The 20000-nt window shown below is 45.9% G+C and overlaps 1 protein-coding gene across 4 annotated transcripts in view; it reads left to right on the plus strand.

The window, feature by feature from the left end:
- The window catches only part of UBE2T (ubiquitin conjugating enzyme E2 T), an 80340-nt gene that overhangs the window by 30049 nt on the left and 30291 nt on the right, over positions 1–20000 (plus strand). For 3 of the 4 annotated variants that reach the window (XM_085873058.1, XM_085873061.1, XM_085873059.1), the window contains exon 3: positions 3463–3532. In XM_085873058.1, the coding sequence (XP_085729184.1) occupies positions 3463–3532 (70 nt within the window). Of the gene's footprint in view, positions 1–2651; positions 2774–3462; positions 3533–20000 lie in introns of all 4 variants that reach the window. The other variant, XM_085873060.1, reaches the window with a different exon arrangement.

The raw sequence follows: 20000 nt of genomic DNA on the forward strand, positions 1-20000 counted from the left end.
CCTTCTCACTGATATATCTGAATGTCATTCGGACTAAACTTCTGAAGCATTCAACTGTACTATTTGGATACTGTCGGCTATTCTCCGTTTACTCGTCTATGAAAACATGACGATGGTGAATAAAGTAAACAGTAAATGTTCTTGTGTCATATGAAATCTTATCTTGTATATTATGAATTGGGTTTTGAATCTTTTGGGTCGTGCGATGTAGAGAGGTTCTGAAATTGGTTCTCCACTAAAAAAAGTTTGAAAACCACTGATATACACGATCCAGATCTCCTTAAATACTAAACACTTGTACACATCCTCGCATTGAGGGTGTCTTTTGAGAGCGTCTATCATGAACTTTTAAATATATTCGGACATTTGCTTTAAAGCTTCGAAAAGTTCACGTTACTGTTTAAAGATTATTCCATTCAATATGGGACATTTTCACAAAAGCGGGTCAGGTAACAGTAAAGACTGTCCGATCATTTTTTTTATCAAGCATATATTGCCCAGTCAGTGCAGAGGCCTTATGGTGATCCTGCATTGCTGACATCATTTGAACATTTTTCTAGGCCTTATAAGGGGTTCAAGCACTATTTCGAGAATATCAAAGAAAGTTGATTTTTGAGTTTGTTCTTTACCGTTACCTACCCGCTTTTGTGAAAATGTCCCATATATTGTAATTTCGTGAATACGTAAATACACGATGATGGGTCTCGCTATTGGCTTAATCAAGGCATGTGACGAAATATCGGAAGTTGTTGGTGTTGTTTTTTTTGTTGTTTTGTTTTGTTTTGTTTATCCGACAAAACCTTTAGGACGCTGCTCTTGGACACATTTGTCCTTGTTTTTTTGAGTCTTTGGTATGGCTCGGCCAGGGTTCGAACCACAGACATCCCAGACTTAAAGCTGACGCTCAAACGATTACACCACCGAGGATAGTTTAAAAAAAATAGCAGTTGGAGGTCAATCTCAAGCCTGGACTTTAAAGGATTGTCAAGGATTGATTTACATTACTCGATAAACTAGTGCTCCAGGTTGAGCTGGGGAATATCAGAGCGGGTGTACAACATCACATTAGAGACAGTGTAAGACAAAAAGGCTTCTTACAGCCTGCAGGGCATTTGCACCAGTCTACACTGGGAGAGCACCAGGCCCTGTTGCAGCAGGACATAGACCGTTTGCTGGTTGCATCCAATTATTTTCAGTTCCTTTGAATCCACAACTTTTGGAAACGAGAGGCCAAATTCATACTCGTGCACTGCATGAAGTAATTTCCTATTGATTGTGCAAATGCTCTGCAGGCTGTGAGCATTTCATTGGTAACCAGGGACTTGCATTTTGCAATCATAATATTTCATTATTACTTCGCAGTCGTTTCATGTGACATCTTCTCTGATAACAATATCATCTTGTTGCAGTGTGATAATTGAAAATCCAAAAGTTAATAAGCGGGATGTTTGTGAAGTGTGACGGCTGCAGTTGTGCTAAAAAAAAAATTGACTTTTTGCTTGGTTTTTGAGGAATAAAGTGAACTTCATGCGCAATCGCTCTCATTGAATGCAGTTGTGAATGAGCATGGAGAGAAAATTACAATCTGGCCAACTTGGCATGGCTGCTATTTTAGATTATATTAGCTTTAATCCATCAATGAATGGTTTGTCACACTTTTTAATTAATGCTTCCAAATGCTCCCACACACATGACGAGCAGAACCGGGGATAGTTTCTAATGACCACATTTCATTTTTGCTATTCACAACTTGTATTTTGAGACAGTATGGTGGAAAGATTCGTTGTTATTACGCGCACCATTCCCTTTGGGATAAGAGTGGCTGTCTCAATAGGTCAGTGTGCAAGTGTGTGTGTGTCCCCACTCAGATGTACTTCAATATTGATCCTTCATGTTTAGATCTACTGAAATATGTTTACCATGGCGAGCATTGCTGAATGTTTTTTTTGTTTGTTTGATGTTTTATTCAGGCAGAGAAGTATCTGATTAGGACCTTTGATGGAAAAGGACAGTCGAGTGTTAAATACATATTCCCCTGCTTTTGTTCTGCCATTTTAAGTAACTTGCATGCCTTTATTTTTGTGGAAGATTATGAAATTAAAATGCATTGTCGTTTGCTTGGCCCTGCTGGATACAATTTAGGGAAAGATTGTCTTTTGATAGGAAGGTGTAAATATTACTTGGCTTGAAGGCCAATTGTATTTATTGCTTGGTTGATCCATATATTCCCACAATCCATAATAAGTACTCCAACCTCTAGTTGTACAAAAAGGCTCAACTTTTCACCAGCAACACAGGGTAAACAATGCCTCTGTTAGCCTTTGTCAGTAACAAATTTCCTCTTGACCTCCTCCCAGATATATCTAAGATGGAGGGTGTCGGCCTGATCAGTCGACCAATCGCAAAGCTGTTTTTACAAGCCCTCGTGACATTATGCCAATTCTACCGTCAGCCAATGGGAAGCTTGTGTTGTCACTGCTTCACATCTGTTAAGGAGGTTCATTGACATACCATCATGTGAAACCTTGTTGTCTGTGGTGTTTTAATGATCCAATAGAAACCATTATATCCCACTTTGTCTCTGTCCTCCTTCCCCTATTGGAGCATCTCTTGTACATTTGTGTACAAGAGGACCATGTGCCTGTGCTCAGGCTACGGTCTTCTCCGTCCGAGGGAAACTCATTTGTCCATTGTGCCACGACTCCAAGATTCACCTAGTGGCATGGTTTGGGGATGCAACCAGAATGTTCACATTGTCCCATGGGAGACTATGGTGAGTCCTTCACCCATGCTTGGCAATAGCAGACCTTTTCAGGTAGGTTGCATTCAAAGGTGGTTTGAATGAACAAATACACAAGAATATATTCCTGTTTATTAAATTTATCGGTGAGATTTATCTCCAACACACACACACACACACACACACACACACACACACACACACACACACACACACACACACACACACACACACACACACACACACACACACACACACACACACACACACACACACACACACACACACACACACACACACACACACTTAGGGTCTGCCGAGTAGGCACATAAGGTGTCGGCTGTTGTAAAGCTTGCAGTGTTAGTGTGAGAAATTTCTCAGATTAACCGGAAGACTCAATTGCTCAGTTGTCTGTTGCCACTTAAGCAATGAGGTCCTGGGTTGTCAGAAATTTTTCACACTTGCCCCACACATTAATTTATTCATGTGTATATATATATATATATATATATATATATATATATATATATATATATATATATATATATATATATATATATAGTATATATCATTGTGCATTGCCCTCTGTGATGGCTTTCTGTTCTTACAGCATAAAAATTAACAGGAGTCACCTTTTTAGCAGATTTAGCAATTAAAAATTTTAATGTGTGATGCTGAAAAAAAATTTTCATCCTGTTATTTAATGTATTCTTTTGTTCCAGAGATACTTGGAGGTTCTGGAACCCCCTATGAAGGGGGTATTTTCAACCTCCAAATCCAAGTCCCAGAGAGGTAACTTAGGAACTTACATGTCCTTAACATCCCTCCCTCCTTCGAGAGGTAACCTCTCCCACCTCTGACAAACATATTGACAACATTTTCTTAACTTTTCATATATGTGTGTATATATATATATATATATATATATATATATATATATATATATATATATATATATATATATATATATATATATATATATATATATATATATATATGTATGTATATGTATATGTATATGTGTGTATATATATATATATATATATATGTATGTAAAAACACACACACACTATTGAACATATTGTTACGTTTGAGGGGGGGGGGTATGCATTCAAAGGGTAATTGGGATGTTTAATTAGGTATGCCATGCTGTTCGAGTTTACCAGGATCTCGATGTAATAAGTAGCAATTCAGTGGTGATAAGTTGTCGAGTAAATGTTCATTTCTTCAAGGGGGAAATGATAATTGTCACGTAATTAGATAGGGACACGGGATAGGGTAAGTGTGTCTGCGTAAACCCCTTTTGGTATTCTCTGGAGACTGGCCGTGACGTCACAGGACAGTGCAGCGGATGGCTCCGCCCCGTGATCACGATTGGCAGAAGGCGACGGCGGTGGGCCAATAAACGGCTCGATTGGAAGTGACGAGGACAGGAGGATAAAAAGGTTCTGTTCGGGGTCGAAAAGGAAGAGGAAGAAGATCACAACCAAAAAGATCGTGTTTTTTTGGTGTAGAGGCTGCTGCGCGGAGAGCGTCCTTGTTGTTGTGCTGATTCGATCGTGTTCTTGATCGTGTCTTGGAGCCTTGCTGAGCCTCGTGCCTCACCTTGGTTGGCTCTGGGGTTCTGCTGGCTCGCACTACGGGGTCGAACGGCGGGCGGACCTGCCTCCCTCTCCTGCTCGCAATTTGGCGCCAGAACTGGTTCCCTGGCGGCTGTGAGCGGACTTTGGCCAAGACCAGGAGGTCGACAGCACCACGGTTTCTCCTGCCCCCCTGACGAGAGCAAGGCCAGCTCGTCCGACGCCGATCCAGGGACAGTTGCGTCCACACCACGGTCCAGCCTGACCACCAGAAATAGCTACGTTGTGTGTGTGTGTGTGTGTGTGTGTGTGTGTGTGTGTGTGTGTGTGTGTGTGTGTGTGTGTGTGTGTGTGTGTGTGTGTGTGTGTGTGTGTGTGTGTGTGTGTGTGTGTGTGTGTGTGTGTGTGTGTGAACTTGGCGCCTTAGAGGTTTGAGATCTGTATATTCATTGGAATTGTCTGTGTTTTCCCCACGCCCGATCCCACACCATCCCGTCGAATCTCCCCGGATCCCTCTTCTTGCCGAGTCTTGTTATTTCTGGTTAATAATAAAAACAAATAAACATCATCAACTCAGTTAAAAGTGACTCGTGCCACCTTCCTTGTCCCGTTTGCGGTAGAGCGATTAGAACCGCCATGTTTGGGTTATAAATAAATAAACCGCCTCCATCGTTTCGGCTCATTCTACGTTGGCGGGACTGTTCAAGTCCCGTGGACATCACAATATTTATTCATATTCCTTTATTTATTATGGTGATTGACTGAAACTTTGGCTTTACAGAATAAACGAAAGGTTAATAGATTTGTGACTGAGAGAACTAAAATGTATATGAGCAATCTGACTATGCTTTGAAGTTCATTACAAAATTTTTGGGAAGAAATTCATTCAAACATAATCCATAAACTAATTGAATCAATGCCAAATAGATTTGAGACTTTTCTCAAGAGAAAAAGGGGTCACACTGATGATTGAATATGTACAATTAATGACATTTGATTTCCTCCCCCCACCCCTCATTATAATAAGTGTTACTGTATCCTTCAGAGTTCATGGAAATCCCTATAAGGTGTCTTTTGTTTCACATTTTAACGATTTATTTTGTTTTCTGATCACATCTCATTTAATAAATTTGCTACTGGACTCGAACTTTTGTGTCCCAATGTGTATGTGTCGATATTGTTGGGGAAATGCCTTCCAGGGGGGGACTTTGCATCATGTGGCAGTTATTTCCAATTTTGCATGTATTAGAATAAGCTTGAGGTAGTTTAATTGTGATGTAGAATGTGCATCGGCTTGTGCATAGAAATATGTCGTCGGCCTTCTCCACGTGTGTGTCTAATACCACTTTATCTCGTACCCTTTTTAATGTTATCACCTTCGTAATCTGTCCTAAGTGTGCTGACAGGCCATGGGCAACAAGTTCAGGTGGAAAAATGCTGTGTCCGCAAACCCAGGCTGTGAGTACCGTCTGGGTCAAAGGTCAAGGGTTTGCTCCATCCACGGACCCAGCAAGGGACCAATAACGGCTGAGCTGGGAGGGGCTAATTGCGTAAAGGTATAAAAAGGCTTGTTGGGCTGAGCAGGTGGAGACACGGTGGGAGCTTAGCTACGGGGCCTGTGCATAAGAGGCATCAGGGTTCCTCCACAGCATGAGCAGTTGCTGCCACCGCTTTCAGCCATGCCCCCAGCCAAGCAAGCCATGCCCACTCTCCGTTCCGTGGCCTGAGACTGTTCCTGAACAAGCCATGTCTCCACTTGCAACTCGCTGCGTCCTGCCGTATGCAGCCTCCGTTATTCAGTCTTGTTTGACTCTATGGCTTGTTGAACAACTGAGCGTCTGAGGCCTTAAGGCTTTTTTTTTTTTTTTTTTTTTTTTTTTTTTTTTTGTATACCTTGGTCGAGGCTCGTATGAGAGCTAACACACAACTCACAGCAAGGAGGCATGAGACAAGAGGGGCGGGAGTGGAAGGGACAAAACAGTGGGGAACAGACACATTAGGTGAACTGTGGAAGGGAGTGGGATGGGGATGGGACGGGGAACATGGCGAGGGGAAGATGGACATTAAAGGGACTTTCAGGAAGGAAAGCAGGAGAATTGAAGGAAGTGGGCTTGGGTGGATTATCGGGGGTAGAAAAGATCGAGGATTTGGATGGGGGAAGATAAGAGGTGGTGGTGAACAGCTGTTTTGAAAGCCTGAAGGGAAGAATGGGAAAGAATAGAGTGAGGAAGTTTATTCCAAAGGCGGCAAAAAAGAGGAATGAAAGAGTGAAGATGAGCAGTGATTCGTGATTTTGGTAGTTTTACCAGAAGGGGGTTGTTGGCGGACCTTGAGCGCCCTGTGGAAATGTGGTTGGGACAAATCGCAGAGAGAGCAGGGGGGGCAAGGCTGGAGAGGAGTCGGTAGAAGACAGAAAGAGCACCGACCAACCTGCGGTGATTGAGTGAGAGGCCCAAAGACTCAGCTTCATTGCGGGAGATGCCAATGATCTTAAAAGCCCTGGTTTCGACAGCGTGAAGTCGAGAAAGGTGGGAGGCAGGAGCACCAGCCCAGAGGGGAGAGCAGTACTCCATCAGGCTACGGACAAAAGCTTTGTAAGTGGTCAGGAGCTCAAGAGGGCCGAGGAAGGACTTTGCACGACGGAGGAGGCTTAACTTATTTTAAGGTCCCCATTCGTTCATTGATTCGAAGATGTGTATTTGTGGGGAGTGCTGTCCTGTATGATTTCTGTACATATTCCCATCCTCTTTGTTTGTTTCAGTACACTTTAAAACCACTTGGTCTCTGAGTGAATTTGAGTGTCTGATCGCTATTAGAATTGTATACATCTGTCAAAGGGGAACCCAAACACTCAGACCACCTCACCACTCTTCTATCCCTCGATACCCTACAAAATAGATATGATGTGCCTTTTTCCGATTTCTGAATTGTAAAGTTCGGTCATTTTTCAATTAACAGTCAATCTTCTTGTTTTTCACATTAGCCATGACATCGCATCAGAGTTGACCATCATATCCATTCTGTATACGGGTTACATCGCAGCACGATTTAACTAATAATTAACTTGACTAATAATTATTGAACTAATAACTAGTACGGCGAATAATTTTAGATTTTCCACAAGTGTGCCGAGTCAATGCGTAATTGAAGCTTGTAAAGTAATACAAACCGAGATGGTTTCATGCTACACCAATGGCCGAAAGACCCTGAGTTTCAGAAATACCCCAGTGTGGATCGGTCGACAAAATGTTCGTTTTTGTGCTCGGAACATTTTACAGAGCGCTGTTATGAAACAACAGAGATGGCTAGATTTTGTGCTTGTCCACCACGATTGAGAGAGGATGCCATCCCCACCATTAAGAAACAGCGTCACTCAACTATAACACCATCTCTACTGAGCTAACAGTACATGTACAGTACACGGGCGATTTTGAGTGATGAATCGAACACCTGTTGCCATTGCCCCGCAGTTACCACAAGAGCACCTGAAAATATTTATCTCTTATCAACACAAATTTCTGCAAGTCAAATGAACCACCATCTATTTATCATGGCTATAAAGTATGTATTATCATCATCTACTCCAAGAGGATTTGACCGAGGACGCTAAAATTTCCAGGATCTCCACCACCCTCCCCCCTCCGCAACCCCCCATCAACCATCACCCCCACAATACCCACCAACATCCCACACCCCCACCCCTCCACACCACCATCCCACACCCCCACCCCTCCACACCACCATCCCTCCACAATCTCCCATTTCCCATCACATGCATATTACCCATCACCATCCCACACAGCACTACGGCGCAACAGCACCAGCACAGCAGCCAGCATGAACACTGCACAACCACAGACACAAATAGCATCCTGGGAAAGTATGAAACGGGACGATTCCTTAACGTACAACACACCTGGTCAGCTTGCTACGGGACAAAGCATTTGTCGCTTATTTTGTCTGCAATGTCCGAGTGTGCCTGGGCGGTGTCGGCTGTCAGGCGATGACAGGTATTTCTGCTGGAGTAATATGTAAGCTGATTTATCAATTAATACAAAATCCTTCCCTTATATACCATCAATTCAGCGGAAAGCAAAACCTATCAATCTGTCGTGAACATGCGACCAGCGTTTTCATCTTCGCTAACACTACTGCCTTCTTCCTCTGAATCGCTCGCACAAGGCTCAAAACGATACGCCTCCACAATTCTCCCGAAAGCGTTTCCATTACTAATTTTTTTTCTCCAACCATTTCAACAGACTGAGAATCATCAGAGTTGCTCATGAAGAAGGAATCACGATCTGAATCCCGGCTGAAAATGCACTGTTTTTCTATCTAAGCTACCATTTGCATCAAAATGGCTCCAGGATGTAACGTCATTGGCGAAATCTAAAATCGACACGAGGGCTTTTTTCGACACGTTGCAATTGGTAAAAATTCAAATTTTTGTTTTTTCCTCTTTCAAATTAGATCGTGATTAATGATTTTCAAGGGTTTTCAGAAAATATAATTTGCATTTGGGTTCCCCTTTAATGGACAGATTGGGCTTGGGTGGATAGCGCCCAGCACGAATCATGCCCGTGTCCAGCGATTTTGCTTGGTCAACGTTAGAGTATCATGCGCAGGGCACCGATCAGCGTGACACATTGATTGGATCGGTGGTTCCAATGGAGTACGGTATAGTGGCAAACAGGCCTGTGATCCAACTCAGAATGATAAATTCGGTTGGCTGTCGTGACTGGTGTTCTGGTGTTGGTGATGAAAGTAATGATTTTTTTTTCTTTCGTTAAGGTGCTGCAAAAGTCGATTGACAGGCTGAAGGTGTAGAATTGGCGTAGTGTATAGAATTAGTGGAAGGGCATCCCGGGCGCTGCATGCACATTGTGCCAGGAAGCCTAGAGGGGTTGCGAGGTTTTGGAATAGGTCCGAGTACCCAGGAGAGAGGCTCGAGCTTCTGCATGCCAGAGTGGGCACTTGTGGCAGAGCCAGTGAAATCCCCCCCAGGATTCAGATGGAGGAAAACAATGATGGCCCCAGTGGATCAGGGGTGCTGCATTGAGAGCACCAAAGGCCTGCCGTTGGAACCACACTTGCCGAGCCATGAGATTGTGCGAAGGTACAGGATGAAAATTGGTGGACCAGGCCCAAACTGAAAGACCCAGCATGTGGATCATGAGGTAAAATTGGTTGCATAGTGTGAAGACTCTGTTCTCCGGCCCGGCATGAACAGAGTCAGCAGAAGAGGATTCACCAAAATGCAGCCTTATTGAAGGACCACACGCCAGCGGAGGTGATGTTAGCAGCTCAACCAGCACAGTGGAGAGCTACCAAAACCTCACTAAGTTTTACATTAAAAAAAACTCTCCCTTGTATATATTCTATCTCTAATTCCAATCTATTTCTGGTTATACTCTAACCCTGGTTGGTGTGACAAGAGCTTCGAATGTGTACTCAAAATATGAGCTAAAAGTTTTCCTGCCCTCCCACAAGGGAGGGTGGAACAGTCAAACAGCTTATCTTAGGGCCCAGGAATTTCTCTTGGGCAATTATCTGGGCTTGTTATCACTGTAAAAACAAAAACCCTTTTAGTTTCCCAAATGTGGGCTGTGTGAGGTGACCAGAATGAGCTAACTGGTAAAAACTGTGTGACTGAAGCTGTAGAGAGTTTTTAAAATGCATTTCAGAGTATATAAAATGGGTTCGAATCCCTACATCTAACTAATATATGCGTATTAATTATGGATCAGATGTGACCATAAAATAGCACTCCTCACACATAGAACCACAGTAGAGGGAACCTGGTGAGTCCCTCCCACAAACCGCTCCACTATCGACCTCAAGGTCACACACTTGCCTTGATCTCCCGGGAGATAGTTTCGTTTAATGAAATTATTGGCCCCTGAGGGATTGCTTCATTTACAGGGATAGGAGTGAGAAATAGGGCAGAGGGATTAGTGGGGCAGGAATAGTTAGGATAGATTAGGGACAAAACTAGCCATCTTACCTGCTGCCACTGCACACTCCTGCCACCATCAAAGACAGTTGCCAGCTCCTACCATCTGCCGGCTTATACCACCCGCCTTGTCATGCCACCTACCAGCTCATGCCGCATGCATACCGGCCATGCCACCTGCTTTGCTAAACCACCTGCCAGCCAGCAATGCCTGCAATGTTTGCCTTGTGACATTTTTTGTGGGCCATAAAGGCCGAAGACTCACCAATTGAGAGGCTACATGGGTCATTGGTTAGGCTGCTGCTGTCACTGGGTGCTGACAGGCCCTGTGGTTACTTTGGGTACTTGTAGTGTTGGGAACCTTGGCCCTAATGGACGTTGTTGGATAGGGAAGTGCTACCAGGTTGGGGGACCCAGAAATGCGAAACGTCGAGGACTCGTAAATAGAAATGAGAAGAAGAGCCCCCCATCCCCTCCATATACTCATCCCCGTCCAAACCACACGCTATTGTAAAAAAAAAAAAAAAAAAATTGCGTCTGGCTATGGTAGTACAAGTTGTGTGTAATAGTGAGAGAATGTATGTGTAATAGTAATAGTGTATTTGTCTGAATGTTACACTGATTTGTGTTGTTGCTCCTTCATGAGCCTCAGAACCAAATTATTAACAAAGAAATTGCACAGCCAAGCTCAGCTTCGTTACACTTGAAGACTACGGAGCATCCACAGCTCTATACCAATCAAAATTGTTTTAACGGTTCAATTAGGATTGTTCAAGGAATCTGCAAACACATTTGGTCAGGAAATAGGAGTGAAATTGAAAACTCCTGCATTGGTGGAATACAATTCAGCATATGTATGCAACCTCGGTTTGAATGTTGTCCAATATAACCTCGGGTCCACAAATTGATACGAGATGTTTGTTCTGGAGCCGCGAGATTTTTGTCACACACCTCTTTCAGTATTACTTATTTACGTTCGACGTTTCTTTTATAATTAAAATGTTATCTTTTTCACTTTGCAGATGTGACCGTTGATTTTTAAAACTAAATAAATTTTGTCCAAATTATGTTTGCATACCTTTTGGAAAAGGTGTGAGCTTGAAATCCTTGAGGTACGGTGTCTTTCGCAAAGAGTAGGTGAGTTATCTCCAGCATCCTGAACGTCTTGCTTGACGGACAATTGGGAAAGCCATGGCAAACCATCCAGCGTAACCCTTGCTGAAAGACGGATTTGGCAGCAAGGACACTCTAAAGAGTATGATATAGCGCCGATGATACAAATTACATGCAGTAACATCTTCTCAGTACGTGCAAAGGTCAGGAGTAGTATTTCTTACCACCACCTTTGCCAGATGTTATGTTCGACTCCCATGTCTTCACAATGCTGTCCATGTTTTGGTGAATTTATACCAGTCTTAAACTCCAAACTAAATGTAACAGTTTTGTCACTTGATTGAGGAATTTTATTTGATTTTCATTTCCCATATTCTTTATAGGGTGTTTGTGCTGCTGAAGCAGTTTCTTGGCAAGGGTTACACTGCATGGTTTGCCATTGCCTTCCCAGCATTGTTTGTCCGTGCTCCATCCTCTTAAATGCTGAGCGTCAAGCCTCTTAAATTCGTGTGTCAGGTCAGGTAAGATGAGATCTGTGACTTGCTACAGGTACTATGTAAACCTGTACTAACCTGTACTAACCTGTTCCATGGTCGGGTTGGCAGCGACTAAACAGTCTCCCCCACCAAGTTTCTTGGTGAGGAGGGTGTATGATATAGACACCCAACAGGATTAATGACAAAACTTGTCAAAGGGTGGAGTAGCTCCTTGTGAGCCAACGGCTATCCATATCTCGTGCCCAACTGTGTCTGTGGACATCCTCCTGCAGTTGGGTTACATTTTATTAGGAGGTTGGTGGCAGGATTTGCACTCTGGCCACCGTAAAACACTTCATTCTGCAAAAGCAAAAAGAAATCTGAAAACTCACTCCGTGGAATTACCTCCTGTGCAGCTTCCCTTCGCAGGGCAGCTCACCGGATGACGGGATTGGGGCAATGCCTTCAGGACCTCCAATCTTTTGTGATAGGAGGGAAACCACGGGGTAACCTTCCAGGTTCAGATTGCAGTAGTGGGTGTGGTGTGGTGGTACTGAGGTGTCGTCCACCAGACGGAGATATCCTTGTGTTGACCTGAGTCGGTCCCTTCGGGTGGGTGCCTGGAATGTCCGATCCTGAAGAGAGGATGATCACCTCTCTCTGTTATCACCTGAGCTTAAGCGTTTGGACATCGGTATTGCAGCACTCTCTGAGGTTCGGAGACCGGATTGCGGTGAGATCATGGTGGGTGGTTACACCTACTATTGGTCTGGTCGCTCTGATGGTTACCATTCCCAAGTAGTTGCTGTAGCTGTGTCCGTTAAGCTGACTCCAATGATAATTGAGGTAACACCGGTCAACGAGCGTATTATGAGACGAAGGATTTGTCACTCCTTAGGTGTCATTTCCCTGGTCTCTGTTTATGCTCCAACTGAGGCGAGTGATCTCACCGTGAAGGACGCATTATATGCCACGCTCGTGTCTGTGGTTGATCAGTGCCCCAGGCGAGATACACTTCTAGTCTTGGGCAATTTCAATGCATCAAATGGCACTGAAATGGATGGTTATGAGACATATTTTGGTCCCCATGGGTCTGGAACTGTGAACCAGAATAGCACTAAGTTCCTTGACTTTGCAAGAAGTCATGGACTTAGGGTGGCTGGTTCATGGTTTCAGTGCCCACAGGCTCATCGCTGGACTTGGTATTCCAACGCTGGCGGTGTGGCAAAGGAGATTGTCCATGTGCTCGTTGATGCTCGCTGGAGGATGATCCAGAACTGCAGGGTCTACCGGAGTGCTCAGTTCCTCAATACCAACCACACGCTTGTTGTAGCAACTCTAAAGCTGCACTTTAAATCCTGGAGAATGGTACCATCCTAGCCTTGGCTGGATATTGGCAAGCTCAAGGATGAGAGGATGGCTGAGGAGTTTGTGAACAGGCTGAGTGGAGATTTGGGGGGTCTGGGTGCTTTGGGGGATCCGGAAGAGTTGTGGAGTGCCTTCAAGACCACCATATTTGATGTTTCCGGTCGATATCTTGGAATTCACCATAGAGCGAAGAATAATTTTGTCTCTCAAGGGACACTGGATACCATTGACCAGAGTTGCAGGGCCAGGCTGAATGGCAGAGCTGAGCTGTTCAGGGAGCCGAGGCGTAAAACTGTACGTGCTCTTGGGGTGGACAAGGAGGCCTATGTGTGAGGAATCTGTGAGGGTGTAGAGCATCACCTGTGGTCAAGTGATTCTCGTCCTGCTTATAGGGGAATTCGCGCATTGCATTCCTCCAAGCCCGTCCCTCGGTGTACTGCAGTTAGAGTGGAGGTTGGTGTGCTCTTGACAGAGGAGTCCGAAGTGAAGGCCCGCTGGGCCGGTTTCTTTGAGCAGCTGTACCAGGCTGATCCACCAGCAGTCTAGTTGGATGTCAGTGGTGTTACAATCCTGATTGCTGACCTTTCAGTCAACTGTGGTCCACCTTTGTTTGTGGAAACACAGGCTATGGTGAACTGCTTGAAATGGGGTAAAGCTCCTGGGATCTGTGGCATCCATGCTGAACTTCTCAAGGCTGGTGGAAATGCTGTCCTCGTGTCATTGCATGCAATTCTGTGCTCTGCTTGGAACACAGGCATCATCCCATCTGACTGGAAAAGGGGCCTCTGGAAAGGAAGGCTGATCACCAAGACTGCAACAACTACCGAGGGGTGACTCTGCTCTCAGTGCCGGGCAAGGTCTTTGCTTGGATAATTATTGATAGGGTTCACCACCATCTGCTTGAGCACCAGCATCCAGAGCAGTCAGGCTTTACACCAAACAGGTCAACGATTTACCGTATCCTTGCTCTTCATGTCCTCACTGAACCCAGACGAGAGTTTCGACAGGGGCTGCTTGCAGCCTATGTTGATCTCTTTAACGCATTCGATTCAGTGAATCGGGATGCCCTCTGGAGGATTCTTGGTCTTCGTGGGGTGCCACCAAAACTGATCAATCTGATGTCTGAACTCCACTCTGGTACTGAGAGTGCTGTGAGATGTGGTAGTACCATCACTGACTTATTTCCAGTTGTTACTGGAGATCATCAGGGGTGTGTGCTGGCCCCCACACTTTTCAGCATTTGTATGGACTGGATTCTAGGGAGGATGTCGGAGAGCCCAAGCTGCGGTGCATCATTTTGGAATGTCAAGATCTCGGACCTTGATTTCGCAGATGATGCAGTCATCCTTGTGGCGACTCTCAATATCCTTTTGGGGGCCCTCGAGGTGCTGAATGAGGAGTCAGAGCCACTGGGATTACATGTTTCCTCTGTCAAAACTAAGATCCATGCTTTCAATGACATCTTTGATGCTGCTATCCTGTCTGTGCCTGTTTGTGGTGAGGATGTTAATAAGGTCACAGAGAGATTCACTTACCTTGGCAGTGATATTCATGTCCCTGCTGGCTGTGAGCCAGAGGTCAACAGATGTCTGGGTTGGGCCTGGGAAGTCATGGATTCACTGGATCATGGGGTTTGGCACTGCCAGTACCTGTGCCGAAGGAAGAAAGTTCGAGTCTTCAGGTCCTTGGTGCTTTCAGTCTTGCTATATGGACGTGAGACTTAGTCTCTGACCAGGGATCTTAGATGGAGACTTAATTCCTTTGGTACCAGGTCTTGGCAAAGAATCCTTGGCTATCGCTGGTCAGACTTTGTGTCCAGCGAGTGGTTGCTGATAAATACTCAAATTAGATTTGTTTTCTGCATAGTCCGTGAGCATCAGCTGCGACTATGTGGACATGTGGCTCCTTTTCCTGATGCTGATCCTGCTCACCAGATTGACAGGGAGGGAGCCTCAAGGAGATGGGTATAGGCCAGGCATCTGCCTGGGGGATGGCCAGACGGAGGCCCCTAAAGTACCGGCAGAAAGTAGATGCAGCGACGTGCTGCTCTGGCGCATGCTCCCATACCTGACCTGACCTGACCTGACCTGACCTGTCAAGCAAGGAAGTGGTGCACGGGCCATTTTTGTCTTTGGTATGATTCACACAGGGTTTGAACCACCGACCTCCCAAACTCAGATCGGCCTCCAAACATTTTGCCACAGAGTCTAGTATGGGTTGAGGAACGTAAAGGTGAAAATATAATGTGTTGATTTTTCAGTAAAGGGCACAACTTTACAAAGCCACATAAATCCTTGCCAACACTTTACAAATGTAATTCATTGAAGGCAGATAAAGGACTGGGAAATTTAAATATTCCATGCATAAACCAATCTTTGTGATTGAGAGTGTTAAGGTGAAGGTGGATGATCACTTTGACAGATTGAACAGAACAAAAGTCCACTTGTAGATTAAGTGACGAACAAAAGAGCTCGAAGAGTTCTGTGTGGAAGGGGTTTGGTGGTTAATCAAATTGACCCAAACTGGTGATCAATGGAGCTGCAAGTTTGGATTATTATTGGCATTTGCGTGATTAAGCTGAAGCATAAGGTCTGTTGCTTCCACATCACAGACAGGTCAAGAGCCTGTTTGCTTCTTTTTTTTTTTTCAACTGCCTGTCCTCTGGTCTAGCTTTGTCTGCTCTGTCAGACTCTCTGACCCTCCCCAGTAACTACAGGATGTTCATGTTCTACCAGTAACCCCCCACCTGGGTTAACTTCCAAAATACAGGCGGAGTGCACACCTCCACTCTTGTTTCTCTTTTCCCCCGTGTGTGGATCCCTTTTAGAGATCATGTATTTTCCTCATGGTCATGTGTTTTTTTTTTCCGCATATCTCACGGGATTGTGAGTTGAACAGGCAACTGTGATGGGTGGGGAAAGGGTTTGAAGGCTTGAAGTGGGGAGGGGATTGACACCTTAGGGTTGGGAGGGGGCTGGGGATGGGGGGGGTTGGGACTTGGGGTTGGGAGCCAGAGATTGAGGACTTGGGCATGGTTAATTGTAGTACTCAGACCAGCATATGGGAATGGAGCTAAATGTAATACAGTAATGAATCTTCATTGAACATGAAATGACATACAGAGATCCTGCAATACACTACATGGCCAAAAGTATGCGGACACCCCTTATAATTTAGTGTATTCCGCTATTTCATTGACAAATAATGACAGGAGAATGTGCCGTACTGAAGAGCTCAGTGACTTTACGTGGCACCGTCATAGATTGCCACCTTTCCAGCAAGTCAGTTCGTCAAATTTATGCCCTGCTAGAGGTGCTCCAGTCAACTGTAAGTGCTGTTATTGTGAAGTGGAAACGTCTAGGAGCAACAACAGTTCGGCCACGAAGTGGTCTTCCACACAAGCTCATAGAACGGGACCGCTGAGTGCTGTGGCGCGTAGCACAGAAAAATTGTCTGTCGTCGGTGGCAACACTCACTACGAAGTTCCAAAGTCAGCACAAGCACTGTTCTGGAAGACTGGAAGCAACGTCAGCACAAGCACTGTTCGCCAAGAGCTTCATGAAATGGGTTTCCATGGCTGAACAGCCGCACACAAGTCTAAGATCACCATGTGCAATGCCAAGCGTCGGCTGGAGTGGTGTAAAGGTCACCGCCATTGGATTCTGGAGCAGTGGAAACGTGTTATCTGGAGTGATGAATCACGCTTCACCATCTGGCAGTCGGATGGATGAATCTGGGTTTGGTGAACGCCAGGAGAACGCTACCTGCCCGAATGCATATTGCCAACTGTAAAGTTTGGTGGAGGAGGAGTAATGGTCTGGGGCTGTTTTTCATGGTTTAAGCTTGGCCCTTTAATTCCAGTGATGGGAAATCTTAACGCGACTGCATACAATGACATTCTGGACTATTCTGTGCTTCCAACTTTGTAGCGATAGTTTGGGGAAGGCCCTTTCCTGTTTCGGCATGACAATGCCCCCTTGCACAAAGCGAGGTCCACACACAAATGGTTTGTTGAGATCGGTGTGGAAGAACTTGACTGGCCTGCACAGAGCCCTGACCTCAACCCCATCGTACACATTTAGGATGAATTGTAACGCCGAGTGCGAGCCAGATCTCATCGCTCAACATCAGTGCCCGACCTCACTCGTGCTCTTGTGGCTGAATGGAAGCAAATCCCCACAGCAATGTTCCAATATCTCGTGGAAAGCCTTCCCAGAAGAGTGGAGGCTTTTATCGCAGCAAAGAGGTGGGGGGGGGGACCAACTCCATATTAATGCCCATGGTTTTGGAATGAGATGTTGGACGAGCAGGTGACCACATACTTTTGGCCATGTAGTGTACTCGATCAATGAGATGTAGTAGACACAACAGTTAATAAAGGCACCCAAATGTAAAAGGATGGACAAAATAGTGCCAAAAGGCAGAGAAAGGTTATGACATTGTGTGAAGAAATTGAGTTGTTAGATACATCGCAAAAACGCAAAAACGCAAAAAAATCTGAAAACCCACTCCGTGGGAGTACCTCCTGTGCAGCTTCCCTTCGCAGGGCAGCTCACCGGATGATGGGATTGGGGCAAAGCCTTCGGGACCCCCAATCTTTGATAGGAGGGAAACCACGGGGTAACATCCCTGGGTCAGATTGCGGGAGAGTGTGTCGGAGTGGTGCTGAGGTGTCGTCCACCAGACGGCGGTCTCCTTGGGTTAACCTGAGGCGGTCCCTTCGGGTGGGTGCCTGGAATGTCCTATCCCTAAGAGAGGATGATCACCTGTCTCTGTTATCATCTGAGCTCAAGCGTTTGGACATCGGGATTGCAGCTCTCTCTGAGGTTCGGAGACCGGATTGCGGCGAGATAATGGTGGGTGGTTACACCTACTATTGGTCTGGTCGCTCTGATGGTTACCATACCCAAGGAGTTGCTGTAGCTGTGTCCAATAAGCTGACCCCAATGATAATTGAGGTAACACCGGTCAACGAGCGTATTATGAGATTAAGGATTCGTCACTCCTTAGGTGTCATTTCCCTGGTCTCTATTTATGCTGCGACTGAGGCGAGTGACCTCACCGTGAAGGACACATTCTACGCCACACTCGAGTCTGTGGTTGATCAGTGCCCCAGACGAGATACACTTCTAGTCTTGGGGGATTTCAATGCATCGACTGGAACTGATAGGGATGGTTATGAGGTGTGTGTTGGTCCCCATGGGTCAGGAACTATGAACCAGAATAGCACTAAGTTCCTTGACTTTGCAAGAAGTCATGGACTTAGGGTGGCTGGTTCATGGTTTCAGCGCCCGCAAGCTCATCGCTGGACTTGGTATTCCAACGCTGGCGGTGTGGCAAAGGAGATTGACCATGTCCTCATTGACGGTCGTTGGAGGATGATCCAGAACTGCAGGGTCTACCGGAGTGCTCAGTTCCTCAATACTGACCACAGGCTTGTTGTAGCAACTCTAAAGCTGCACCTTAAATCCTGGAGAATGGTACCATCCCAGCCTAGGCTGGATGTTGCCAAGCTCAGGGATGAGAGAGTAGCTGAGGAGTTTGCGAACAGGCTGAGTGGACACTTGGGGGTCTGGGTGCTTTGGGGGGTCCTGAAGAGTTGTGGAGCACCTTCAAGACCACCGTCCTTGATGTTGCCGGTGGATGCCTTGGAGTTCACCGCAGGGCAAAGAAGAATTTTGTCTCTCAAGGGACACTGGATACCATTGACCAGAGTTGCAGGGCCAGGCTGAATGGCAGAGCTGAGCTGTTCAGGGAGCTGAGGCGTAAAACTGTACGTGCACTGAGGGTGGACAAGGAGGCCTATGTGCGAGGAATCTGTGAGGGGGTAGAGCATCACCTGTGGACAGGTGATTCTCGTCCCGCTTACAGGGGAATTCGCGCATTACGTTCATCCAAGCCCATCCCTCGGAGCACTGCAGTTCAAGCAGAGAGTGGTAGGCTCTTGACAGAGGAGTCTGAAGTGAAGGCCCGCTGGGCCGGTTACTTTGAGCGGTTGTACCAGGCTGATCCCCCAGCTGTCGAGTTGGACGTCAAGGGTGTTACAATCCCTGTTGCTGACCCTCGAATCAACTGTGGTCCACCATCGCTTGTGGAAACACGGGCTGCGGTGAACCAGTTGAAACGGGGCAAAGCTCCAGGGATCTGTGGCATCCATGCCGAACTTCTCAAGGCTGGTGGAAATGCTGCACTCGCGTCGTTGCATGCAGTTTTGTGCTCTGCCTGGAACACAGGCATCATCCCAACTGACTGGAAGAGGGGCCTTGTTGTCCCTCTCTGGAAAGGGAAGGGTGATCGCCAAGACTGCAACAACTACCGAGGGGTGACGCTGCTCTCAGTGCCGGGCAAGGTCTTTGCTCGGATAATTCTTGATAGGGTTCGCCACCATCTGCTTGAGCACCAGCGTCCAGAGCAGTCAGGCTTTACACCAAAGAGGTCAACGATTGACCGTATCCTTGCACTTCGTGTCCTCACCGAACGCAGACGAGAGTTTCGGCAGGGGCTGCTTGCAGCCTATGTTGATCTCTGTAAAGCGTTCGATTCAGTGAATCGGGATGTCCTCTGGAGGATTCTTGGTCTTCGCGGGGTGCCACCGAAACTGATCGATCTGATGTCTGAACTCTACTCTGGTACTGAGAGTGCTGTGAAGTGTGGTGGTACCGCCTCTGACTTATTTCCAGTTGTTACTGGAGTTCGTCAGGGATGTGTACTTGCCCCCACACTTTTCAGCACTTGTATGGACTGGATTTTTGGGAGGATGTCGGAGAGAT

The sequence above is a fragment of the Eptatretus burgeri genome, chromosome 3, assembly GCF_056783735.1.
Source record: "Eptatretus burgeri isolate ZD-2024b chromosome 3, Ebu_testis_v1, whole genome shotgun sequence".
In the NCBI taxonomy this organism is placed as follows: domain Eukaryota; kingdom Metazoa; phylum Chordata; class Myxini; order Myxiniformes; family Myxinidae; genus Eptatretus; species Eptatretus burgeri.